At 39.7% G+C, this 21,961-nt stretch overlaps 2 protein-coding genes across 2 annotated transcripts; both read right to left on the bottom strand.

Moving 5' to 3' along the window:
* Nucleotides 1-1,315: 1,315 nt before the first annotated feature.
* Nucleotides 1,316-2,514, bottom strand: N7458_012670 (uncharacterized protein; the record flags this gene model as incomplete). The annotated part of the gene is made up of 4 exons (XM_056916051.1): nt 1,316-1,818; nt 1,884-2,148; nt 2,234-2,306; nt 2,408-2,514. Coding segments are annotated over 4 exons (948 nt in total), but the record flags the coding sequence as incomplete, so codon positions are not given.
* An 18,993-nt stretch (nt 2,515-21,507) lies between these two features.
* Nucleotides 21,508-21,720, bottom strand: N7458_012669 (uncharacterized protein; the record flags this gene model as incomplete). Its single annotated transcript, XM_056916050.1, has 1 exon — nt 21,508-21,720. One exon carries the CDS (start codon nt 21,718-21,720, stop codon nt 21,508-21,510), a length of 213 nt encoding a protein of 70 aa, XP_056760804.1.
* Between the last annotated feature and the right edge of the window lie 241 nt (nt 21,721-21,961).

Raw genomic sequence — 21,961 nt, 5'->3', positions numbered from 1 at the left:
GAATTTAAGTTACAATGGATCGCCCTTACAGTTACGAGACATGATATCATGCATAGCAAGAGTAAGACTGTATGGATTATGATACGGAACATTGATATTCCGGGACTATACTAGATATCGACTAGTGGATCTTGGCATTGGGATTCGGGAAACAATCGAAGAGTGTAGGTGGTGGCACCGGTTTGAGATATACAGATCGCTCCTCGTCATAAACTCATCTTAAAGATACGAGCCCAACAAAGAAAGGAAAGCTACATAGGTCATAGTATGCTTAAAGTTTCGGAAAAGCGCAGCCGAATCCGATAAGATTCATTAATATCACGGTAACGCAAACGCCATCCCCGAAACGGAAATAGCAGCAAAAACCCCAAAGCTACAAACCACCAACAGAGGTGCAGATTGGAGAGAGAACAGGAAACTAGAGTCGTTTCCGGTAGAAGCCTTCGTCCAATGGTACGAAAGCATTCGTCCCATAGCACCGAAACACGGCGAGCCAATCATCGCAATTTTGGTCCAATTTCGGCTCAAATTTTGTATGGCTTTTGGCAGTGTCACGAATGTTCACGACAAATAAGGTTTCCGAGTCCTGTCACGTGCGGGACGTTTTCCCTTCCTCTCACTTCGTTCGTTTCAGGGCAAAAGCCCTTTTGGCTGGCGGCCGCGCATGGACAAGCACGTTGATTAGTTCCCTTCCTCTCACTACGTTCGTTTCAGGGCAAGCTATATTTTTCTGTATTGTTACAGACCCAAAAATAACCAAGACAATGGCGTCTTTCCACTTTTTGCATCCCACCTCGACAACCAATAAACCTCCTAACTCGTTGCAAATGGCGAAACCTCAAGTCTCTGGCAGCGTACAATGATCATTCATATGATATGCAGCAAGATGAAACACACTACATCACAAATTATCAAGACATCAAAGTGTAGTGAGCGTTCTATCACTTTCTCAAGAAACTTGCGGTTGTTCGGAAGTCCCAGATCTCTGCCTGCCCCTCTTGGTCACCCACTAAGCATCTCTCCGGTGATGCTAGACGCCCTTTACGACCTTCTTGCTGAAAACCCCGGTCTATATGTCCTAGAGCTACTATGAATAGGATCCAAATCAAGGATTTGATGCCTTCCTTCAATTGTGTATCAATTTAGTTGGTGCGAAAGAACAGAGCGCTAGAGGCTGATTTGTGAATGCACTTTTCTGTGGCATAAGAATAACCGCCGAGGTGACGCATTTAGAAGCCATAGATGACCTCAACTCTATATTAAAATTTCAATTAACTTATAACAAAAATCGCCGCTTTTACTACTAGCAGGTAGACTACTTATTTATGAAGTCTGCAAGGGCTGACCTTACACTGCTTTTCAGGTTTTCTGACCCAGGTTGTAGGTCACCTCGTCGTTCCGTATATCTCTTCTCATCAATGTCGCTGTCTTTCGCTCCTCCGACCCGAAACGGCGTAATCAATGGCGGTATAATAGTATACGACTCAACAATTCCTTTTTGTATCAAGCTGATCATAGCAAGGTCTACTGGTAATCCAAGACCTCCGTAACCACCAAGATTATATAGTAGGATTTGGGCCGCCCTCTTAGTGACGGCGTATCCCAGCGCGCCGACAGGGTACCATGAGGGTGCCACCAAACGCAAATGTGTCTGCTCAGTGGCGTTTATGCCCCATGCCTCTAGTTCGCGCCTGTATGATCGTGCCAGTTTGTGGTAATCCGGCACGTTTGGGTCATGGTAAAGATAGTAAGGTGGCAAGTCATGTATGTTGGGGATATTGGAGCTGCTGCCGACGTAAAGGACATCCCAACCGGAGCCTTCGGATCGAAGGTTATCCTTATCAGTCATGTGAGAAACTGTGTTTTGAGCTATCTGAACATACCATATGGAGCTGCCATCGGGGTCGTCAGTGGCAGCAGCTGTTTGAAAACTCTCTGGAGATTCATATGATGGCTGAGCTCTGCAAACACTTCGCGGATATTGATATCCCAATCTACATCGTCCTCGAGAATCAACGCTGTCTCGATATTTTCGGATATGATTCTCCTCCAAACATTTGCATGTGCGCGCCAGCAGCCTAATTGTTCTGCTCGCAGATACTTACTTCCATCCGGCTTTGCTTTTTCGTGTATCAGACTCCCGTTGACCTAAAGAATTATCAGTGTTAGATCAAACATGTTAGCAATGTTAACAGTTCCCAGCAGAGCTGAGAGGATAGAAGTGTACACTTACACCATGCTGGAGGGTCAGTGATATGCCACTTGCCGATGCAATCAAAGTCATGGCATCTTGCCGATCGGAACGACTATGACCGCGAATATGTCAGCAGAAATGAAGCAGTTGAGTAAACATCTGTTGAGGTGCACCGATAGTAATCATGGAATACTCAAGCAGGGGGACACAAACTGCGGTAAACTTATATAGAAGATTTTTTCGAAACCAAGTGTTGAATTCACGGGATCGTTCTGTTCTTCTGCAGAAGCCGGCAAAGCGCTTGAAGGCTGTACCTTGACTGCTAGATACCATAGCAAGATAACGCATGCCCCCATATAATAAATAAGCCGCACTGGCTGTTTATACAGTAGTGCTAAGCGCATATTAATAGGAGGCGGTTTCACGTAGAATTATCCTTCATATAGAACTCGAGCACGATCCAAAGCAAGCACTGTCGGCAAATTAAATATTTTCTTCCCATACAATATATAAACGAAAAAGAGAGTGAAGGGTTAATGAAGAGATGTTAATGGGAGTGGCCCCTAAAAAATCACCAATGTCAATATATGGCCAGAGTTCTGCTTGCGGAAAGTTGAAAACTTAACTCTTTCATGGCCATCATCAGCTAAGGGACTCAAAATTTAAGTAGCCGTATCTCACCACAAAAAAGCATTATATTAAAGTTAAAAGGGAGGCCTAGAACAATTTTCCATTGTGAAAATTTTTCTAACACGCGATCCGGCGTAATCATACGAGACTAATATCAATATACAGCCACAGTTCCGCTTGCGGAAAGTTGAAAACTTAACTCTGTCATCTAGGCATCATCAGCTAATGTGTGGCCAGGTGCCAGATTAAAGAGAAGAGGAAACATTGTCAATTTGAGTACGAAGATGAACTAAGATTCAGTCTGAAGAAAAGCAAAACAGTAAGAGAGAAAGAGAGAGAGAGAGAGAGAGAGAGAGAGGTCAGCGGTCACGTGGCACGTGACCCGCTACCTCCCGAGGAGTAACCTAACTGGACGTGCTGGCCAAGCGAGGATTCGCTATAACTAGCTTAACACACACCAGAGTGCAAAATGCAGCAAATTTGAGCACTACGTGCAGACGAAAGGAGATAGAAGAAGCACTGCGCTAACCTGGCCTAGGACCCTGGGGATGGAGTGCCTGGTCTGACTACCTATAGATGGGAGAGGGTGCCATCCTTTGAGAGAGAGAGAGAGAGAGAGAGCTAGTAATAATTCAAGAGACGTTAATATCAGGCCACGTGACACACGCATTCTGATTGGTGAATAACCATTCAGGTTTTTTATGTCTCATAACAGAATATCGTCACAATGGGATTTAACCCAAAAATTGAAGTAGACGTATCTCATCACGACAAAGCATTATATGAAAGTTAAAAGGAGGCCCAGAACACTTTTCCATGGTAAAAAAACCTTTCTAACACGCAATCAAGACGTAATCCTACAAGACTAATGTCAATATACGGCCACAGTTCCGGTTGCGGAACGTTGAAAACTTGACTCCGCTATCTGGCTATCATCCGTTAAGTATACCCATACTAATATCAACCGTTAAGAAAGTACATTAGGCTTTATTAAATTGTGGAGTAGAATGCTTCTCGATCAAGGTTTCGTTCCAACCCGACCTTGAATATGTAGCTCTTTTGAACCAAAGATTGAGGATCGTTGGTTGCCATATGGAGCCAATGAGCCATCTACACGCGTGTACTGAATATAAGTATCAGATCTGTCATTTTACTTGTTTTATTCTTCATATATACTTGTGTTGATCCAAAAACTTATACATCAGTTAACGCTGGGAATTAAGGCTTTCTCCAATATGCTTTTCGCCAGAAACATTTTACATTATCTTATGCTAGTTGCCTCTTGGCAGCTGACCGTGACTTGTCTTCCGGACAGCTCCCCAAAAGTTACAGACCGCGTTTTTGAACAACGCAGTCTTGAATGCGATATCGAGGTTGCTGTGCTTGATCTTTTAGGAGAGCTTGGTGCATCTGCAACTGCATTCTGCAGCTCGTATCTCAATATCCCCAGTGTTACTACAATTCCAGGACCAACTGTCACTCCGGAACCAGTGTAAGGAGCCCCGAAAGTGAACTAAGAACTACGCTAAGAATCATCGCGGCAGTACGTATACTGACTTTATCTTTTCTTCACTCGATTTCCCTGAGATTATGAAGGAGAAGCGGTCCGATGCACCAGTCCACGATGTCAAGGCTCGAGCAGTCCCGGCTCCTTTAACGAAGTTGGCACCGGAAGAAATCTCGGCCGCATGCAGTTGCCTACATATTACCCCAAGGTCGACTTATACCGAGACAATTACCGCTCCCACTCCAGTGAGTCAAGAGTGTTTTTAAGGGCCTTAACGAAGACCGAGAGGAGCTGACCTTGTTTCTAGGTTGTAACCGTGACTGTCTTCACTATCGTGTAAGAAAATTTGGAGCAAAAAATTATCAAATCTACAATGGCGCTGAATAATGACACATCTACCACGCCAATTTCTGTTCGACAAAGTCTGTATCTGCTTATTCCCCACCACATCGTCGTTACGTGCGATTAAATGATCCACTTTTTGCTGTGCTTTAAAATGAGAAACTCAGACCAGAGGAAATGAACTAAAAACAATGTTCTGTTGTAACTTTTGAAGATGTATACGGTATAGTATGATGGTGATGATTTTATGTACTCTGACCCCTCGCGAACGATATGCAGGATTCCTCAACTATATATATCTCTATGTGTACGGATGCCGTATCCCATTTCCTAAGTGACCTTGATGCCTCGCCGAGGCCTTTAGTGGCTCCATAACCGTTTTCCTTTCATGCTGCCTTCATGTATACGATACAGTAGATTTCGAAACCAGATCCCCCAAAAACACACAAGCTTTCCTTCCTAGCGCCCCACTCCGATTGCGCTTAGCTTAATTTGCCTACAGAAAATCTCCTCCGCGGGCGTGTGGCGGTGTGATTGGCTATAGGAGACTTTTAAACTCAGCGATCTGGACTTGGCTATCAACCCCAGATGGCCGGTCGACCCACGGGACGGAGATTGGCAGTATGCACCCAACCCCGGTAATTGCAGCGGACCCGCAACCGCCGTACTCCCCAAACCTTGGCCCGTACCGTGCCACAGACCAGCCACAGCTGGATAGACTTAATTTTCTCTCATTGGCTGAGTTGGAAGAAGGTGGCGAATACGAGATGAATCTGCTTCACGATTGAACGGAAGCTTGTACTTAACCGCACGACGGTAGGAAGAGTGACCGAAGAAGGCCTGGTTTTAACTCCCAGCGAGTATTGGCAAGAGAGTTTGAAAGCAGATGTGAAGATATGCTGTAAACGAAAAAGAAACGTCACCGGAGACCGACTAGAGAGCCATTGTCACGAAAAGGGCTACCGGTCGTCGTGAATATTTTTGGGTGAGGGGTAGCCTGGACATGTAAGGGGTTCGCCAAAAAAAAGAATAACTGATGTCCAATAAGACCCGAAGCCGCTGCACGGTGATAAGCGACGTGATCACGATAGAAATCTTACTGTCGAGCCTTGACTATTAACTTGACCCGAGATGTACACCCAGGGAACCGCCAGGCCCCTGCAGTGAAACAACAAAGATGGAGAAGCGAAGTTGCCAGATTGTAAAAGGTCGCCTAGTTTGCCCAGTTTGCATGGATGGAACCTTCCTAGTCATCCAGGGTTCTGATTCTAGACTATTGAATCTTTCATACCAGTGGAATAACAATGAAGTAACCCCGGAGAGCGTGGTAGTTAACGGGAGATAGGTGGCCTCCTAGTCGCAGTTTCAGGACAACACCAAGAGGATGGCACTTTGCAGCAAGGTATTCCTCCGTCAGAGTAAGACCTTCTGGAGCGGATAGATAATCCTGGCATAGAGTCACATTCACCATATTCTTAGCCGAGAACTTTAGGATCATTTATCGATTGAGTGAAGCATGGCATAACGAACAAAGATCCTAAACGTTATTATGTCGGCAGGGATTCCGCAAGCCAGCGAATCAGCGACGCTAACCGGAAGTTAATATTAATGCCTTAAGAAAATTTAAGTTAAGAAGAGAGTTATACAACCAAGGACGAGTCAGCACGAGCCAGTCGTAGAAGGGAAACGTAGACAGAAGTGCGGAACGAAGCCCTAGAACCCTAAGAGCTAGGATGGATGGAGAAGTCGTCGAGCAATCAGATAACGTAGCTAGGATAGACTCAAGCGAAGCAGAACAGTTCTTGGCGTGGAAGGCAACGAATCAGCGGCGAGAACGTGCAAGGATTTTGCAGTACGAACGCAAGCCAAAAACTTGCGGGCACCTCGCGCAGGGTAGTCCCCCTTCACTCGTTCCTCGTTTCAGGGCAATAAGCCACCGAGACTAATTTTCGAAGGAGCATGAGCTGGCCAATCACTGTTTGTAGCGCTGTCTGTCCCAGAAGGTAGCACAAGAATCACTCATTACTAGAACCCATTTAGCATTCTGGATGCGGGGGCTCATTTTCCTGCCATGGATAAACATCCCGTCCAGTGGATCGTGTGAGGGCGTAGACAGTGAGTGGGTCTAGTCAACGTACCTAACTCGGTTACGCGACAGGCTCAGGTTTCCCGGCGCGTTTATTGATCTATTATCTGCCTCGGAATTAGCCGGTGATAGGAGCTGCGATAACTATAGAATACGGAGATGCGGAGCACTGCTTGATGTAAGGCCCTTAACTTAAGACGTTCCTATCACAAAACCAATTCTTGTAATTAAATTGAGTTTGCCCTTTCTAATAGAGCTATTTTAGCCTCGGTGATAGCCTTAATCACAGATAGACCAACCAACCTATATATCACCGACAGATTTCGATTCTAGGGAGATTATATTTCATAAGAGGGTCGTGGTAGAATATACGCCTAGCTTGTGTTTAATTGCTTCAGACAATCTAGATCGGCTGGCCGGTAGAGCATTAGAGGGGTATCCAAGACGACATTGCCAGTCGGGCAGGTGCTAATACCTACGAATAAAATCTTATATAAATTTATTCTAAGGTCGATTTTATAATAAATCTCGTATATCGCCTATTATACAATTTTCTATAGTAGTACGTGATCTGAAATATACTATAGTATTTAGGTAGATAGAGCTTATAGCTATTAAGTTATATAGATACAGCTATAGCTATCAGGGGATTACGTCCGTATTAGCCTGTCCTATATATTTCGTATTCTCTACTAGGCCCTCGAATAACAGGTAAGTAGGGCTCAGCCACTATACTAGCAGGAATATAGCGTAGTCCTAAAGTAGCTTATCGACAGGCAGTGCTTTATACGATAGTTATCTATCGACAGGGTATAATTAGTAGACGGATCCCGGCTGGCGGCTTTTGCGTATACGTGCCGCTTAGCGTACTTATTAAACGAGGCGTACTCGGGCAGAAGAGGGATATCTAGCTAAATTTAGATATAAACTTATCTTGTTAGAATTATGCATAAAACGCTATAGCCTAGGTGTGAGCAAGCGATGCTGCGCAGGTTAGGTAGAGAGGAAGTAAGATTAATTGATCTTCTTCCTCTTGATTGAATAGGAAGGATAAAATCAATTCGGCTTAGAATCATAAAGATGAAATGAGACAAAGTAAGGTAGGACTGAAGCTTGGTTGATTGTATTGAATCTTGCTTGTATGTCTTATGAACATAATTATGGTAGAGAATGCAGGGCATATTTATAACCAACTTGTCTCTTGCATGTGATCGTTCTAGGTGATGCATGATGATCTCATGTAGACAGATCTAGATGCATAGTGATCTCATGCAGTAGCTGTTTGATCGGTGGTTGCTTGATTGCACGATGTCATTGACTGTAGTGATGATGTAGATCGTATACTATTGTATACGTCTTACTTGATGTCATTGACCGTAGTGATGATGTAGATCGTATACTGTTGTATACGTCCTACTTGATGTCATTGACCGCAGTGATGATGGTATAGCATAAAGCTTATAGAGATTCAGCCATCTTGTATAGGCCTTATGAATCTGGCTTGATATGCTGCATGACGGTTTAGGCATCTTGCCCTATATCTCACATATATATAGGCCCTTAGTATTAGAATACATCATACTTTCATTAGAAGTATAAGATAACGTTATAGTAGTATACGCTAAGCGGCTTCCTTCGTCTCTTAAGATAACATAGACCTATCTAAATCCGTTCTCTTTTATATATTCTTCTTGCTTCTATACATCATCTTAGATCATTTGGATTTCTTCTTCTTCCTCCTCCTCTTCCTCCTCTTCTTCCTCCTCTTCTTCCTCCTCTTCTTCCTCCTCTTCTTCCTTATTATATAAGGACCGAGATTTAGAATCGGCCTCGGCACGGGGGTAACATAGATCTACTACCTTACCGATAGGTAGTAAAGGATAGGGCCTACTGCTTTAACGTTATACTATAAGAATAACTTCTATAGCCACTATTTCTTCGGCGTACTCTATAGTATATCGTACCCTTCTAGATTAGTATAACTCTTTTGCGTAAGCACACGTCCACGAATTATTAGGGAATTTGCGTCTTTATTTATCGAGTAATAGATCGATATATACACGTCGTGTATATCCTAACTTATTATATTGAATTGTTTTAGAGGCCTCAACGAGTCGCTTAAGCATTATATTATAGAGCTTTTCTTTACTAAACGTATCTATACTTATACGTTTAGCTCTTGACTAAGTCGGCCTACGATCAGGAAGTAGATCTACCTTGAAAAATATATATCCCTTAAGGAGATAAGGGGGAGCTTACGTAAGCTAGAAAATTAATAGATATGAGCAAGTGTAAGCGTATAGGAAGGATGATGGTATAGCAAACCTATAGATAGAGCTATATAGTATAGCTGGATCGTATAGAGAGGTTGATGGATTGAATAGCAGTAGGTAGGCTATCAAGAATAAATTCAGGACTTAGATAAAGAACTATCTGCTAAGGACTTTAGGTCCTATTTATATTTGATAGATCCCCTAGTTTCGGTGGCAACTAGCAATATAGTGGTGATTTCATTATGATGATCTTGTTTTCCATAAGATTCTATGATATCATATATAGATTATCATAGAATTCCTTACGGCTCTATCTATATCCGATACTCCCCCGTAATCTATATATGACCAATATATAGATTAGTGGTAGATAGATAGATAGATAGATAGCTTTATTCGGCTATCTTAGTTGATTCATCAATATCCACTAGATTAGCTAGGTTGACTAGCTTTTCGAATGCCACTCTATCAACGTTTTTAGTTAATAGATCAGCTAATTGGCTCTTGGTATTGATATAGGTCAATTTGACCTTTTCTTCTTGAATAGCCTCTCTTATATAGTGATATTGGATATCTATATGTTTTGATCTTTTATGGAACTCAGGATTCTGACCTAGTTTGATAGCAGATTCATTGTCAACTAAGATAGTAGAGATATCTGGTAGATATCCTAGATCTAGTTGATCGTTCATATAGTTAAATATATTAGCTAGATAGATAGCTTCCGAGACAGCTTCTTTCATAGCCATATATTCAGCTTCGCAGCTGCTAACAGCTACTGATTTCTGCAATTGTGAGTTCCATGAGATAGGGTTATTTAGCCCTAGATCGCTAGATAGGCTAAATAGGTATCCAGTAGTAGATCGTCTACTATCTAGATCACCTGCCCAATCAGCATCAGAGTATCCTTTAAGATAGAGGTTATTACCTTGACAGCTATATAGAAGGCCTAGGTTAGGCCTATATAGTAGATATCTCCATATTTTTAGCAGTGCATTAATATGCTCATAGCCAGGATTAGCCATATAGCGTGCACAATAGTTAACAGGAAAAGCTATATCTAGCCTAGTCTTTAGGCTAGTATATAGAAGTGATCCAATTTCTTGTTGGTATAGATTTATAATCTTATCATCAGATTGATCAGGATTCTTATGCAATCTAATACCTGGTTCTCCTGGTATTTTGATTGGTTTATAATCATATATATTGAATTTCTTTAATAGCTTATATATATAGTCTTTTTGATCTATATATATCTTTTTAGTAGGGTAATCTATATATATATTATTGCCTAGGAAGGTAGATATATCACCTAGTTCTTCTAGCTTAATATATATATTGAATTGCTTAGCTATTTCTTTAATATAGTTCTTATCTTGATGAATAACTAGTATATCATCAACATGAACTATTAATATAGCTTTAGATTGCTTATTGATATATACTCCTTCATCATAAGGTAGTATATAGAATCCTAGTCCTTTAGCTATTTTCCTAAAGAACTGATTCCATAGCCTAGGCGATTGCTTTAGGCCATATAATGCCTTCTTTAGATGGCAACACTTATTAGAGTATATAGGGCTATTATATAGACCCTTAGGTAATATAGTATAGATATCGGTATCGATATCAGCGTGTACGAATGCGTTTTTAACATCGTACTGCATTATAGACCATCCTTTATTAACGGCTATAATTAGAATCATATGCCAGGTCTCTGTTCTAGCAGTAGTTGAGAAGGTCTCTAGGAAATCAACTCCTAGCTTTTGATAGAATCCTTGTATAACCCATCTAGCTTTATATCTGATAGATTGATTCTTATCAGTAATATAGTTTGATTTAATAGTATCAGGATTCTTAATAGGTTTCTTTTTGAATACCCACCTACCTTTTATAGGTATGATATTAGGTGGTATATCGATAATTTCATAGGTATCCTGGGCTAGTAGCTCATTATTTTCATCTAAGCAGGCCTGGTACCAGAGATCTCTATCGGTAGAACTCATAGCTTCTTCGAAGCTATTAGGTTCTGCTAGAACTGATGCAGATAGGATATAATCTATCTGCTTATTATATAGCTTCTTTAGTTGATTAGCTATAGTAGTCTGATCAAGACTATATATATAGGTTTTATCTATATTATATAGATAGTCCTTTGATGATTTCATAGCTAGATTTCTAGCTAGATCTTTAGATAGATCTTTAGATAGATCTTTAGATAGATCTTTAGATAGATAGTTTCTATCTTTTTGTACCGGTATTTGAATCTCGATCTTATGATTTGGGCATGCCTCGATTTGAGATTGAGATTTTATAGATTGATCAATTTCAATAGATTTAGATCCTGAATCATCTAGATAGGTAGATGATTTAGATCTAGTTAGATACGTATCTAAGAATCTTCCTTCTAGGATAACTGCATCTCTAGTCCATATGGTCTTTTGTAGCTTTATATCAAATAGCTTATAGTGAAGATAGTCACTATATCCTACTAATATAGCCAGATTCTTACGCGGAGCTAGTTTAGCTAGGCGTTTATTAGTGTGATAATAGGCTATAGATCCCCATATTTTAATATGGTAGATAGTAGGTGGTTTTCCTTTATAGATTTCATAGGGGGTTTTGAAATCTAGAGATCTATGAGGTGTGCGATTATATATATAGACAGCGGCTAATAGCGCTTCGCCCCATAGATTTTGCTTAGCCTTTGAAGATATCAATAGGCTTCTTAGCTTATTAAGCAGTGTTAGGTTGATTCGCTCTATTAGGCCATTAGGCTCTTTAGTATATATAGGAGTATTTCTATGGATAATACCATATTTCCTTATATATAGAGCGAAATCGCTGTTAACATACTCTTTACCATTATCAGTAAAGATCTCTTTGATAGTAGTATCAATTTGATTTTCAGATAGATTCTTATATGCTTTAAACGCATTAAGCGCTTGATCTTTAGATTTTATCAGCTTGACTGATAGATATCTAGATTTCTTATCTAGAAAGGTGATATAGTACTGATAGCCATCATAGGTTTTAGGGCTAATTGGCCCGCCAAGATCGCTATGAATCCTTTCGCCGATTCGATATTCAGTAGTATCGAGAGATCGTTTATTGATAGACCTATTATATTTTGATAGTAGGCATATCTCGCAGATATCTTCTATATATCTAGATATATCTTCTTTAGAGATATCTAGACCTATCTGCTTTAGAATCTTCTGTAGAGGATTAAATCCTATATGAGCTAGTCGCTCATGCCATAATTTAATAGTAGCTAGTTTACTAGCTTCTTGATCCGATTTTATGGCTAAGATAGCTTGATGTCTCTCTAGTCCTTTAGGGCAGAGAATATCTAATTTAATCTTATATAGACCTTCCTGCTTAGTAGCAGTGAATATAGTAGTCCTACTAGATATAGTAGGTAGATTAGGCCTATTAAATAGGTTAGGCCTATCTAATAGATTAGGCCTATAGATATCTTGATTACTAGAGATATCTCTAGTATAGATATAGGCCTTATCCTTATAGAAGGTAGATACCATATCTTTTAGACGATTAGTACTAAGGATATTGATACCTAATTCGGGCATATATAGGACGTTACGAAGTATATAGATATAGCCAGTATCAGATCTGACTATAGCGATACCTTCGTATCTGATTTGTATAGATTAGGCTTTACCCCATATAACAGTTTTGTTTGTAGGCCAATAGCTATAAAAGTATTCCAATTTGGTTATAGCAGAAATTGTAGCAGCAGTATCAACTATAAATTCAATATCAGATAAGATAGATCTTTCATGAATCAATTTATAGATCTCCTTTATATCAATCTGATTTTGTTGGTTACTGATATCAAATATACTATATATTTGATCAGTATATTGATCTGCTTTATAGGCCAGCTGGGTAGTATTTACCTCAGGCGATTTCATATCAATATCAATATCATCAAAATCGAGAGGGCTTTTAGTAGGGCAATCTTGATTATCTAGTATAAGATAGTCATCAGTGAATTGGCTATCTAGGCTAGATTAGCCGGTTTGCTGAGATTGATTAGATTGGTCACTAGATTAGCTAGATTGGCCAGATTGATCAGATTGGCAGATAGTAGCTATAATAGCCTTCTGCTTCTGTTGAGCATCAAGAGAGTATTCTGATTTTGGATACTTCTTATTAAGATTTGGCTTAGCCTGTAAGGTAATATTCGATCTTTTAGGCTGCCAATTTAATAGTCTTTTCTCAGGATATAGATACCAGCAGTTAACGGTATCGTGTGTAGTGGTTAGGCAGTGCCCACAGAAGTGCCCATCAAAAGGTCTTTTCTTATAGGCCTTCCTAATACCACTAGGTTGGCTATTAGATAGCCAGCGCCTAGATATCTGCCTAGTAGGTTGATGCCTAGTAGGTTGGTAACTAGGTCTTCTATTTTGATAAAGATTTATATAGATATCTTCATAGTTTTCTTGATGTCCTCTAGCCTCATCAATCAGACTAGCAAAGAGTGTATTAATAGTATAGCTCTTAGGGTCTCTTCGAAGTGATTGAGTAATAGATTGGATGAAAGATCTATAGCCTTCATCTAGACTATTAAGGACCCAAGCTATAACTACCTGTTGTGGTAGGGGGATACCCTTTGAAGATAGATCCTCTACTAGGAATTTAACCTTGTTTAGGTAATCTTCGATAGTAGAGAAATCTGACGAGGTAGTATTGAATAGTTCCTTAAGAGTAAGGAACTCTGTTGTGAATCCCTTAGGATTATATAGCCTTTCGAGTGTGTTCCAAGCTTTATAGGCTATATCTTCATCCTTGATATATAGTAGTGGACCTTTCGAACTATATAGCCTAATATTGGCTACTACTTGGCGATTACTATCGTCCTTAGCAGGTTTAGAAGATAAGATAGCATCTAATATACCATCTTTGGTAAATAGTGCTTTGATCTTCAATACCCACTCTATATAGTTCTTAGTTCCCTGAAGGGGTTCTATATATATCCTTCCAATAGAAGAGCTCATGGCTGATTAGTAGATATATATAGATATAAGAACGTTGAAGTATATAGGATAACTGACAGATATCTCTCAGGTATAGAGATATATGATTCGGATAGACGGATATATAATCCGGGTATACGGATATAACTTCGATGATAGGTCGGATATAATTCGGTAATGTTGTCTTCCTAATTAGGAAGGTAGATCAGGGTGTTTTTAGATTGCCCAAGGTATATCTTATATAATAAATATAAGTATATAACACTCGGGCTCATAACCTATGAGCAAGTGTAAGCGTATAGGAAGGATGATGGTATAGCAAACCTATAGATAGAGCTATATAGTATAGCTGGATCGTATAGAGAGGTTGATGGATTGAATAGCAGTAGGTAGGCTATCAAGAATAAATTCAGGACTTAGATAAAGAACTATCTGCTAAGGACTTTAGGTCCTATTTATATTTGATAGATCCCCTAGTTTCGGTGGCAACTAGCAATATAGTGGTGATTTCATTATGATGATCTTGTTTTCCATAAGATTCTATGATATCATATATAGATTATCATAGAATTCCTTACGGCTCTATCTATATCCGATAATAGAATATCGGTCTCTGATATCGCAGGATTTTCATATACGTTGTTAAAGAGGCTACGTTCCGATACTTATATATATATATTCTACCCCTGCTAAGCTTCGCTAGTATATTAGGACTAAGGGGGAAAGGTAGCTATATTCTCGAAGAAAAGTCTTCGTAGAAATATAGGATATAATAAATAGTTTAGAAGAGGGAATTTATTATATCCTTAATATAATATAGCTGCTAGTTAGCTCTTTATAGTAATTGTTCTCTACTAAGGATTCCTAGGGCGTAAGCTAAAGTATTTAATATATAGCTTAAAACCGTCTAGGGACTACACTTTCCGGTAGATTCAGTCGTAGTCGGTACGTACGTACCTAGGTATTCTATTGAACTTATAGTTGTCGAACAAGATCTCTTCCTTTCTTAAACTACGGCACTCGAGTCTCTTTTGCGTATAAATTAGGTATACTATTGTTATAGGACTTCGGCAGGGAAAGGAAGTATAGTATATTTCGCTTCACTATGTTTTTATCCTTAGTTTATGTATTTATAGGCTACTGTTCTGTAGTATGAACTCCTTAAAATTCTACGTCGACTATCAGCCCAAAAATTCCCTTCTTCTAAACGCGAGATAAGGCAGAAGATTATCTTAAGATAATAGACACGAGGTAAACATTTACACTAGAAGGACTGTCCTCCTAATCGATTCTTTAGTAAGTTAACGTATATTTTATAACTTAATATTAATAACGAATCAAAGATATATCGCAATATCACCTACGTTTACCGTTATTACAAAGACGAAAACAGAAAGTAACAGATCCTAGTGTATCCGATGAAAAAGGATCCACATAGGACGTTAGGATGGCCAGTCAAGATAGAAGTTCTTCTAGCGAATAGGACCAAGATAAGACGGATGGTCCTTGAGTTCATAAGATCTTCTCTAGGTATGACGGTCAAACGAGATCAATAGGATAGACTGAAAAGTGCATTGAATCTGAACTGCTAAACTAGCGAGCGAACGGGTGTTTAAGTACACGGTTGGGACAGTTTAGGCAGCAGGAAATAGGCCAAATCAATGATCTAATCGATGATTCGATCATATATCGATGATCTGACCAATTGATAGATTAGGAAGGAGCTGGATGTTAGAATCCGTGGTCGATTGGTAGCTAATTAGCCATGGTAAAACTCTCTGTTGAAGAGGTATATGCAGAGGGGTCCTTCTGCGGGAAAAACGATGGTCCGGTCCGGGCCGCTGGCTGGCGGGCCGCTGGTCAACCAACCTCACATAGCCATACACACACATATATAGGCTGACAGAAAGCTTGTCGAAAACAGTCCAGCAAACATTCCGTGTTATTAGTTCCCTTAGCGTAAATACGTAGAAGATAAGAAATATATCCTAAATCAGGGTTATGGACGATGTAATAAGTACGAGAAGTGTAGGGGCTAGGGCGATTATAGTAATTATAGACAGGAAGAGTCGTGTGATCAGTGTTAGGAAGTAAAGACGGCGAGGAGAAAATAGATCGTAGAAGGCATATAAAAGAAAGAAAATAGGGTAAAAAGGGAGTCCTAGAAAGACAAAGTTTAGAAAGATTAGCTACCTAATCTCCTAACTTTCTCTAAGAGTCACGATCAAATCAGTCTCTCTAGGTAGTCTTTTAAACAAATTAGTAAGTAAATATTTTTAATATATTTCCTTACTTACTATATTATATTCTCGGGAAGAAATATATCGTTCTACCTCTAGAATAGAGACTTATTTAATACTTTATCTAACTACTCGATAGCTTCGCGATCCTAAGGTCTAAGAAGGCTAGTATACCTAACTAGCTTATCGTCACGCTCGTCACTTCTTTCTTCGATATCTATCAGAGGCTCTAGCTTGGGTTTTTTATCGGGTTTATACCTAGATCTATTAGAGATATTATCGTAGAAACGTATTATAAGGAATTAGACCTAAGATAGTACACGTAACAAGCTTTTCTACTTCGTCCTAAAGCCTCGCCAATTTCAGCCTATATAGAGCCTTAATCACGTATCTTCCGAAGAAGTTAATTATCGCCGGTAGTCTACTTAGATATTATATACGATATCGACGGTATTAATCTTTAAGGGTTTAGATAGATAGAAGTAAGATACTTATTATACTAGAAGTTAAAGAGAGAATATTAGTAGTAGTTCCTAGTAGATACTAAGCTCTTCGGAGAATATCCTAGGGCGCGGTAGTCGAGAGCGTAGATTCTTAGTAGTATCGATCCTTTTGCTAGTAATTTAGTATACCGCCGCTAATACTCTTATTTACTAGGATATAGTCTTGCTTTATGTCAACTTATGTGGGGTCCTCCCGCAGATGACTAAGCCGCCACCATCTTTTCCCCGGAAGAAACACCTTCATGACCACCATATTGATTTATTATATTGATCCTCAACGATCCTCAACGATCTCGCATTGAACTGCCTATATTGGCCGGAGACTACTCAACACTCCAAGATAACCTCGAACGATTCTTGATATCTTCATGTGATATTTACTATGTACCTCGTGTTATAAATTCTGCCTGTTTTCCTATCTAAATTGAACAAGTTTGACATCTCTTTTAATTCATGAGTAGATTTATTGGCATACTTGATCATACTCTTCTTTGGTCTAATTAGCCGATACCTATTCCTCTCATGATAGTCTTTCTTCACCTGTTTCGGACACACATATCCTTTTGTGTGCAATCGGATTTTATGATCACTATTTAAAATCCATCACTTTATTATATATACGCTTACTAGTTACTCTCTTTTTGTATTATTTATAGATTTAACTTTAATTTGTATCTAGGTATAATATTTACACTATTTCTAAGCTAGATTTATATCACGCCTTAGAATCAAATATTCGTCTCTTTTAATACCGTATTTCTGTCGTAAATTATACTACTCGTCTCCTAGAAGAGCTTTTACAGCCCTAATCTTATTATAAAGTTTCAGTAAGTAGACTTCGGATATCGCTTTTCTATAAATAAAGGGACCTCTATAAATATAGCTATTCGAGTTATTATTATATTTAATATAGAATATAATAAAGAAGGTCTCTAATATCCGGACTATCCTACTATATCTCTCGAACCTAGCTTCGTCGAGAAGTCGCACGGTTAGGATAGTTTTCTGTATTTACGCTATAATCTATACTATTAGCGTCTCTAGAAATCTACTATAAATTTATTAACTCGACTTATAAGGTTCAATTCGCTAAATACTATTTCCTTCACTAGGTCCTATACGATTATAATAACCAATCTCTAGAGACCTGCGCTGGTTTATCGATTCCCTTATATATAGCCTCGTGAGGATACTCGTTAGGAATTTAACGTAAATTAAAAAGTCCTACGAGTCGGGAAGGGTCTTAGGATTTATTATCTTATATATCGTAGTCTTAGTACGAGTATACGAGGTTATAATATTAGAGGAAGCCTATTTAGGACTTCTTTCTGTCTCTCTCTTATCTTGTCGGGAAAATAATAACTAAGCCTACTTTAGAAGGAGTGGTTAGAGCGAAAGGGCAGGGAAGTAACTTATAGGAGGCTTTCGATAACTAGCTTTAGAATCATACGAGGGTAGAATTAAGCTAAGAGTAATAGATAATAAATTTATTGTAATTAAGAATAGCAGAGTCAGGACGTAACTTATATCATAGTTCCTTTATAAGTTTAAATTAGGTTAAAGAGAATATCTTCTTTCCTAACTCTAGGCATAGATAACCGAAGAGGGTATATATATATTAATTGATTTAAGGCAATGCCTTCTAACAAAATAGAATCATATAAGACTATTCTCTATAATAACGTCTTCATGACTTATATTTCACCACTGAATACTCCTACTATCTCTGGCATTGTCGTTCCACTGACCACTCTTATGTTCATAATTTTACTAAACAGAAGAAATTTGAAATTCATTCCGTATTTCCCTTACTTTTATTAGCAATCGAGGCAAAAGCGACAAGAATTCATACTAGCTTGTCCAAGCCATTCTAAGGTATGTCTTGCTAAGACAAGCGGGATAGGGGAAAAACTGTGCTCATTTCAGACGTACATATGTTTGTGTTGACAGTAATATTTCTGGGAGATAGAGTGGTTGGTTACGGGACATCGAGTTATATCACTGGCAATAGTGAGCTTTATTATAGTAGCACAAGTAGAGGTAAACCTACGTATAACAGGAGCTCTCGAATATAGCGGCAATTAATTACATAAAATAGAAGAGTTATATAGAGAATTAGGGTATGCCACAGGAGGGCGCCAAGAGAAAGAGATTCCAACTCCTCGTCGTACATCACGACTGCTCGGTCACTGCTGTCCCCTTCAAGATATTTATATTTTTATGGTATATCTGAACTGAGTATCTAGCAACTTGAGTGAACCCGAGACGAACAGTATCTCGTTCGATCATAAGTTAAAGGACCTCCCCTCCCTAAATAGATAAAGGATTGTAGGGCAAGGGTAATAAAGCCTGAATACATCCTTGAAGCAGCAACTAGAGTAGGGCAGTGAAGCGATTCACGAGTAGATTCAAAAGTTGCTTAAGATCTAAGTGAAAATAGAACGGGGCATAGAATAAGGCATTATTTTAAGTGCTAATACGTTAATCATATAGGACCCAAGAATAATTCGTTGTGATGATGGCTATTATGTAGTTCGTACAGTGTTTAATCGCTTGTTGCCGCCCGGTATACAGAGACCACAATCACAAGTTTTTTATCACCAATAGACAAAACCAGTGAAGAAATGTAGTTATATTCGGAACATCCAGCTTATACACGTGTCTGTTGCGTGTAACAGGGCTTTCAATGAACCATGCCTAGCAAGTATTATAGATCTCTATTATACTATCAGTATCAAAGGCCGCTCGTTCAGGGTGCGTTCTTGACTCTATAACCTTTCAACTGAATAGAGAATCGTCTAGTCGAGGTAATAATGACTAAGGCTGCTCTAGAACTAGCAGCGCGAGACGGCAGAGAAGCAACTGACGAGGGGCTTTCCGATAGCGTCGCAATATCCAGTGTATAAGGACATAAGTTATGCCGAGATGAACCTGGAAGTAAATTCGTTGTGTTACTAATAGAGTTGTTTATTTACTCAAGGCCTAACCTACTATCGGATCTATCAATTAGAAAAGAAGGTTTTCTGGATATTGGATTTAACCCTGAATACTTGGACACATTTAATCCATCCTGTCTCCGTTTGCAGATATGTTTTCACGCTCTATCTTCTAAAAGCCTCACAACTTCCGTCTGATTTAGCTGCTGTGCTAACTCCATAACGGTGCGGCCCTACGAGTCCTTGACGCTACTGTCTGCTCCGAGATCGATCAAAAGACGAATTGCATCCGTTTTCCCTAGCTCCACTGCTACATGCAAAGGAGTCCCTAGGGTTATAGGCCAGAATCGCATCAGAGTAGGGCTATCTTGATGTATTGCGGCGTTTAAAGGGGCGCCTTTATCCACGAGCAGAGATATGACGTTATTAAGTTCAGTGGTCCGGAACATCGTATACTAAAGAAGCATTCCCTTTCGCATATTACCTCCACGGCTCAATATCAGTTAGATAATACAAATAGGTATAAGTTGAACAGCATAAGACAGAGCGGTATAGTCTATCTCGCATCGTTTATTCGGGTCTGCTCCATGATCAAGAAGCCAGATAGTCATCTCTTTATCTTCGACTGCGTAGCTGTAATAATTGGTCTTCGTCATTGAATTTTCTGTCCAAATAGCTGAATTGACCTACCTAAGTATAGGGGGTCGAATTTCACCGACTGGCTTATTAATATCCTATCCTACTTCGAGATAACATCTAAGTACGCCCTTCGCCTTATACAGTGTTGCCTCTAAAGCGTAGCAAGGCTGTTTCGGAAAACCATAGAAGAGAAGCTTAGAAACAAATCCTGCGCTGTCTCGTTTAATTGCTTCAATCATCACCTCACCGAGCTCCTCTATGACAAAACCTTCAGATTTAGAATTAGCGAGTAGCATGTCCATCGTCTCCTGGAAATTTTGCAGATCACTATTAATGCATAACGAACGCAGATTTTTAATTGTTTCTGTTGGCGTCTGACGTGGAGAGAGAAACCCACCGTAGCTAACGAGGTTTTCCCGTGAAGGTGGCCGAATATCCATAGAGATTGAAGAAAGCCTGCTATTTTCGTTAGGGTTGAAAAAAACTTTCGTTTAGCTAGGGCGAAACAGATGTTTAAATACTAACCTGCCCAGGGCGGAAGTGACAAGTCACGCGCTATTGTTGCATGGTTCCAGCCAACGAAGGTGGGGTTAGTGCGATTTAGCAGGAACTTCGACTTTGTTAAACGCATGTTAAATCTCAACTCTTCTTACTTAATATATAGCTCATATACATCTAGAAATAGAAATACGAGGGCGGTTTTTAGTGCCAGAGCTCTTGACGCTATACACATGCAAGACCAGGATGACCGGGAAAGATCGAATATAACTCCTATAGAGGTCTATACGCAAACGCGGATAAAGAGTTACTGTCATGAAATATTTGACAATATTATTAACGTGGAACATTTACCACGGCTGACTAGCCGTACAATAAAAAACTAGCGAAATAAACACACACAATTAGCCCTATACTCCCTAACTTGGCTCTTCATCTCGAACTAGTGCTAGTCACCGTCGGATGACTGTAAATTGCTTAAACTCGAGCTTGAAGACGTATTCGGGGTTTTAAATTCGTATATCGTCATGATATACCACTGGCCTAACCGTAACAACGACTGTTCCCTGGCCAGGAATGTTCGGATTCACAGGTACTAGATAATATTTCATAATCGGAGTAAGGCCCATTGAGTAAAGAGAACTTTGCATAATAGCCACTTAACTGGGCAATACCACACCTCCCATATACCAGGCACAGACGACCCTCGTAGTTGTCGCTAAGGGAAAGAAATTCCGATTGTTATCGTAGAGATTCTTGATCTGTGCCATCATAAGCCGAGCGTTGATATCGCCCGCATGAGGGTCTGGGGTTGCCAAAGGAAGTGGTGGTATATAACCGAGTATTGCACCGTACGTCGAAGCTATAACCATAGCGGAGCAAGCTCCAAGACCGGCAGTTCCAATAGCGTACTTTTGCTGAAAGGAAATGAACTTCACCGCGCCTATTCCGACTTGTTCTACCTGATTTTAGGTCTTCAACTGCTCGAAAAATCTAGGAGCTATTGTGAGGTGGTGACTAGATAATTTCAATGGAGCCTCGGTGGAAGTCGATCTAATATGATAGCTTGGCCTCTGCTCAAGACTTGGTGCGATAATGCGCTTGAGACGGCTA

Source organism: Penicillium daleae (genome assembly GCF_028827525.1).
Source record: "Penicillium daleae strain IBT 16125 chromosome Unknown utg000009l_segment0_segment0, whole genome shotgun sequence".
Classification (NCBI taxonomy): domain Eukaryota; kingdom Fungi; phylum Ascomycota; class Eurotiomycetes; order Eurotiales; family Aspergillaceae; genus Penicillium; species Penicillium daleae.
This window is presented reverse-complemented; position numbering and strand designations above follow the sequence as displayed.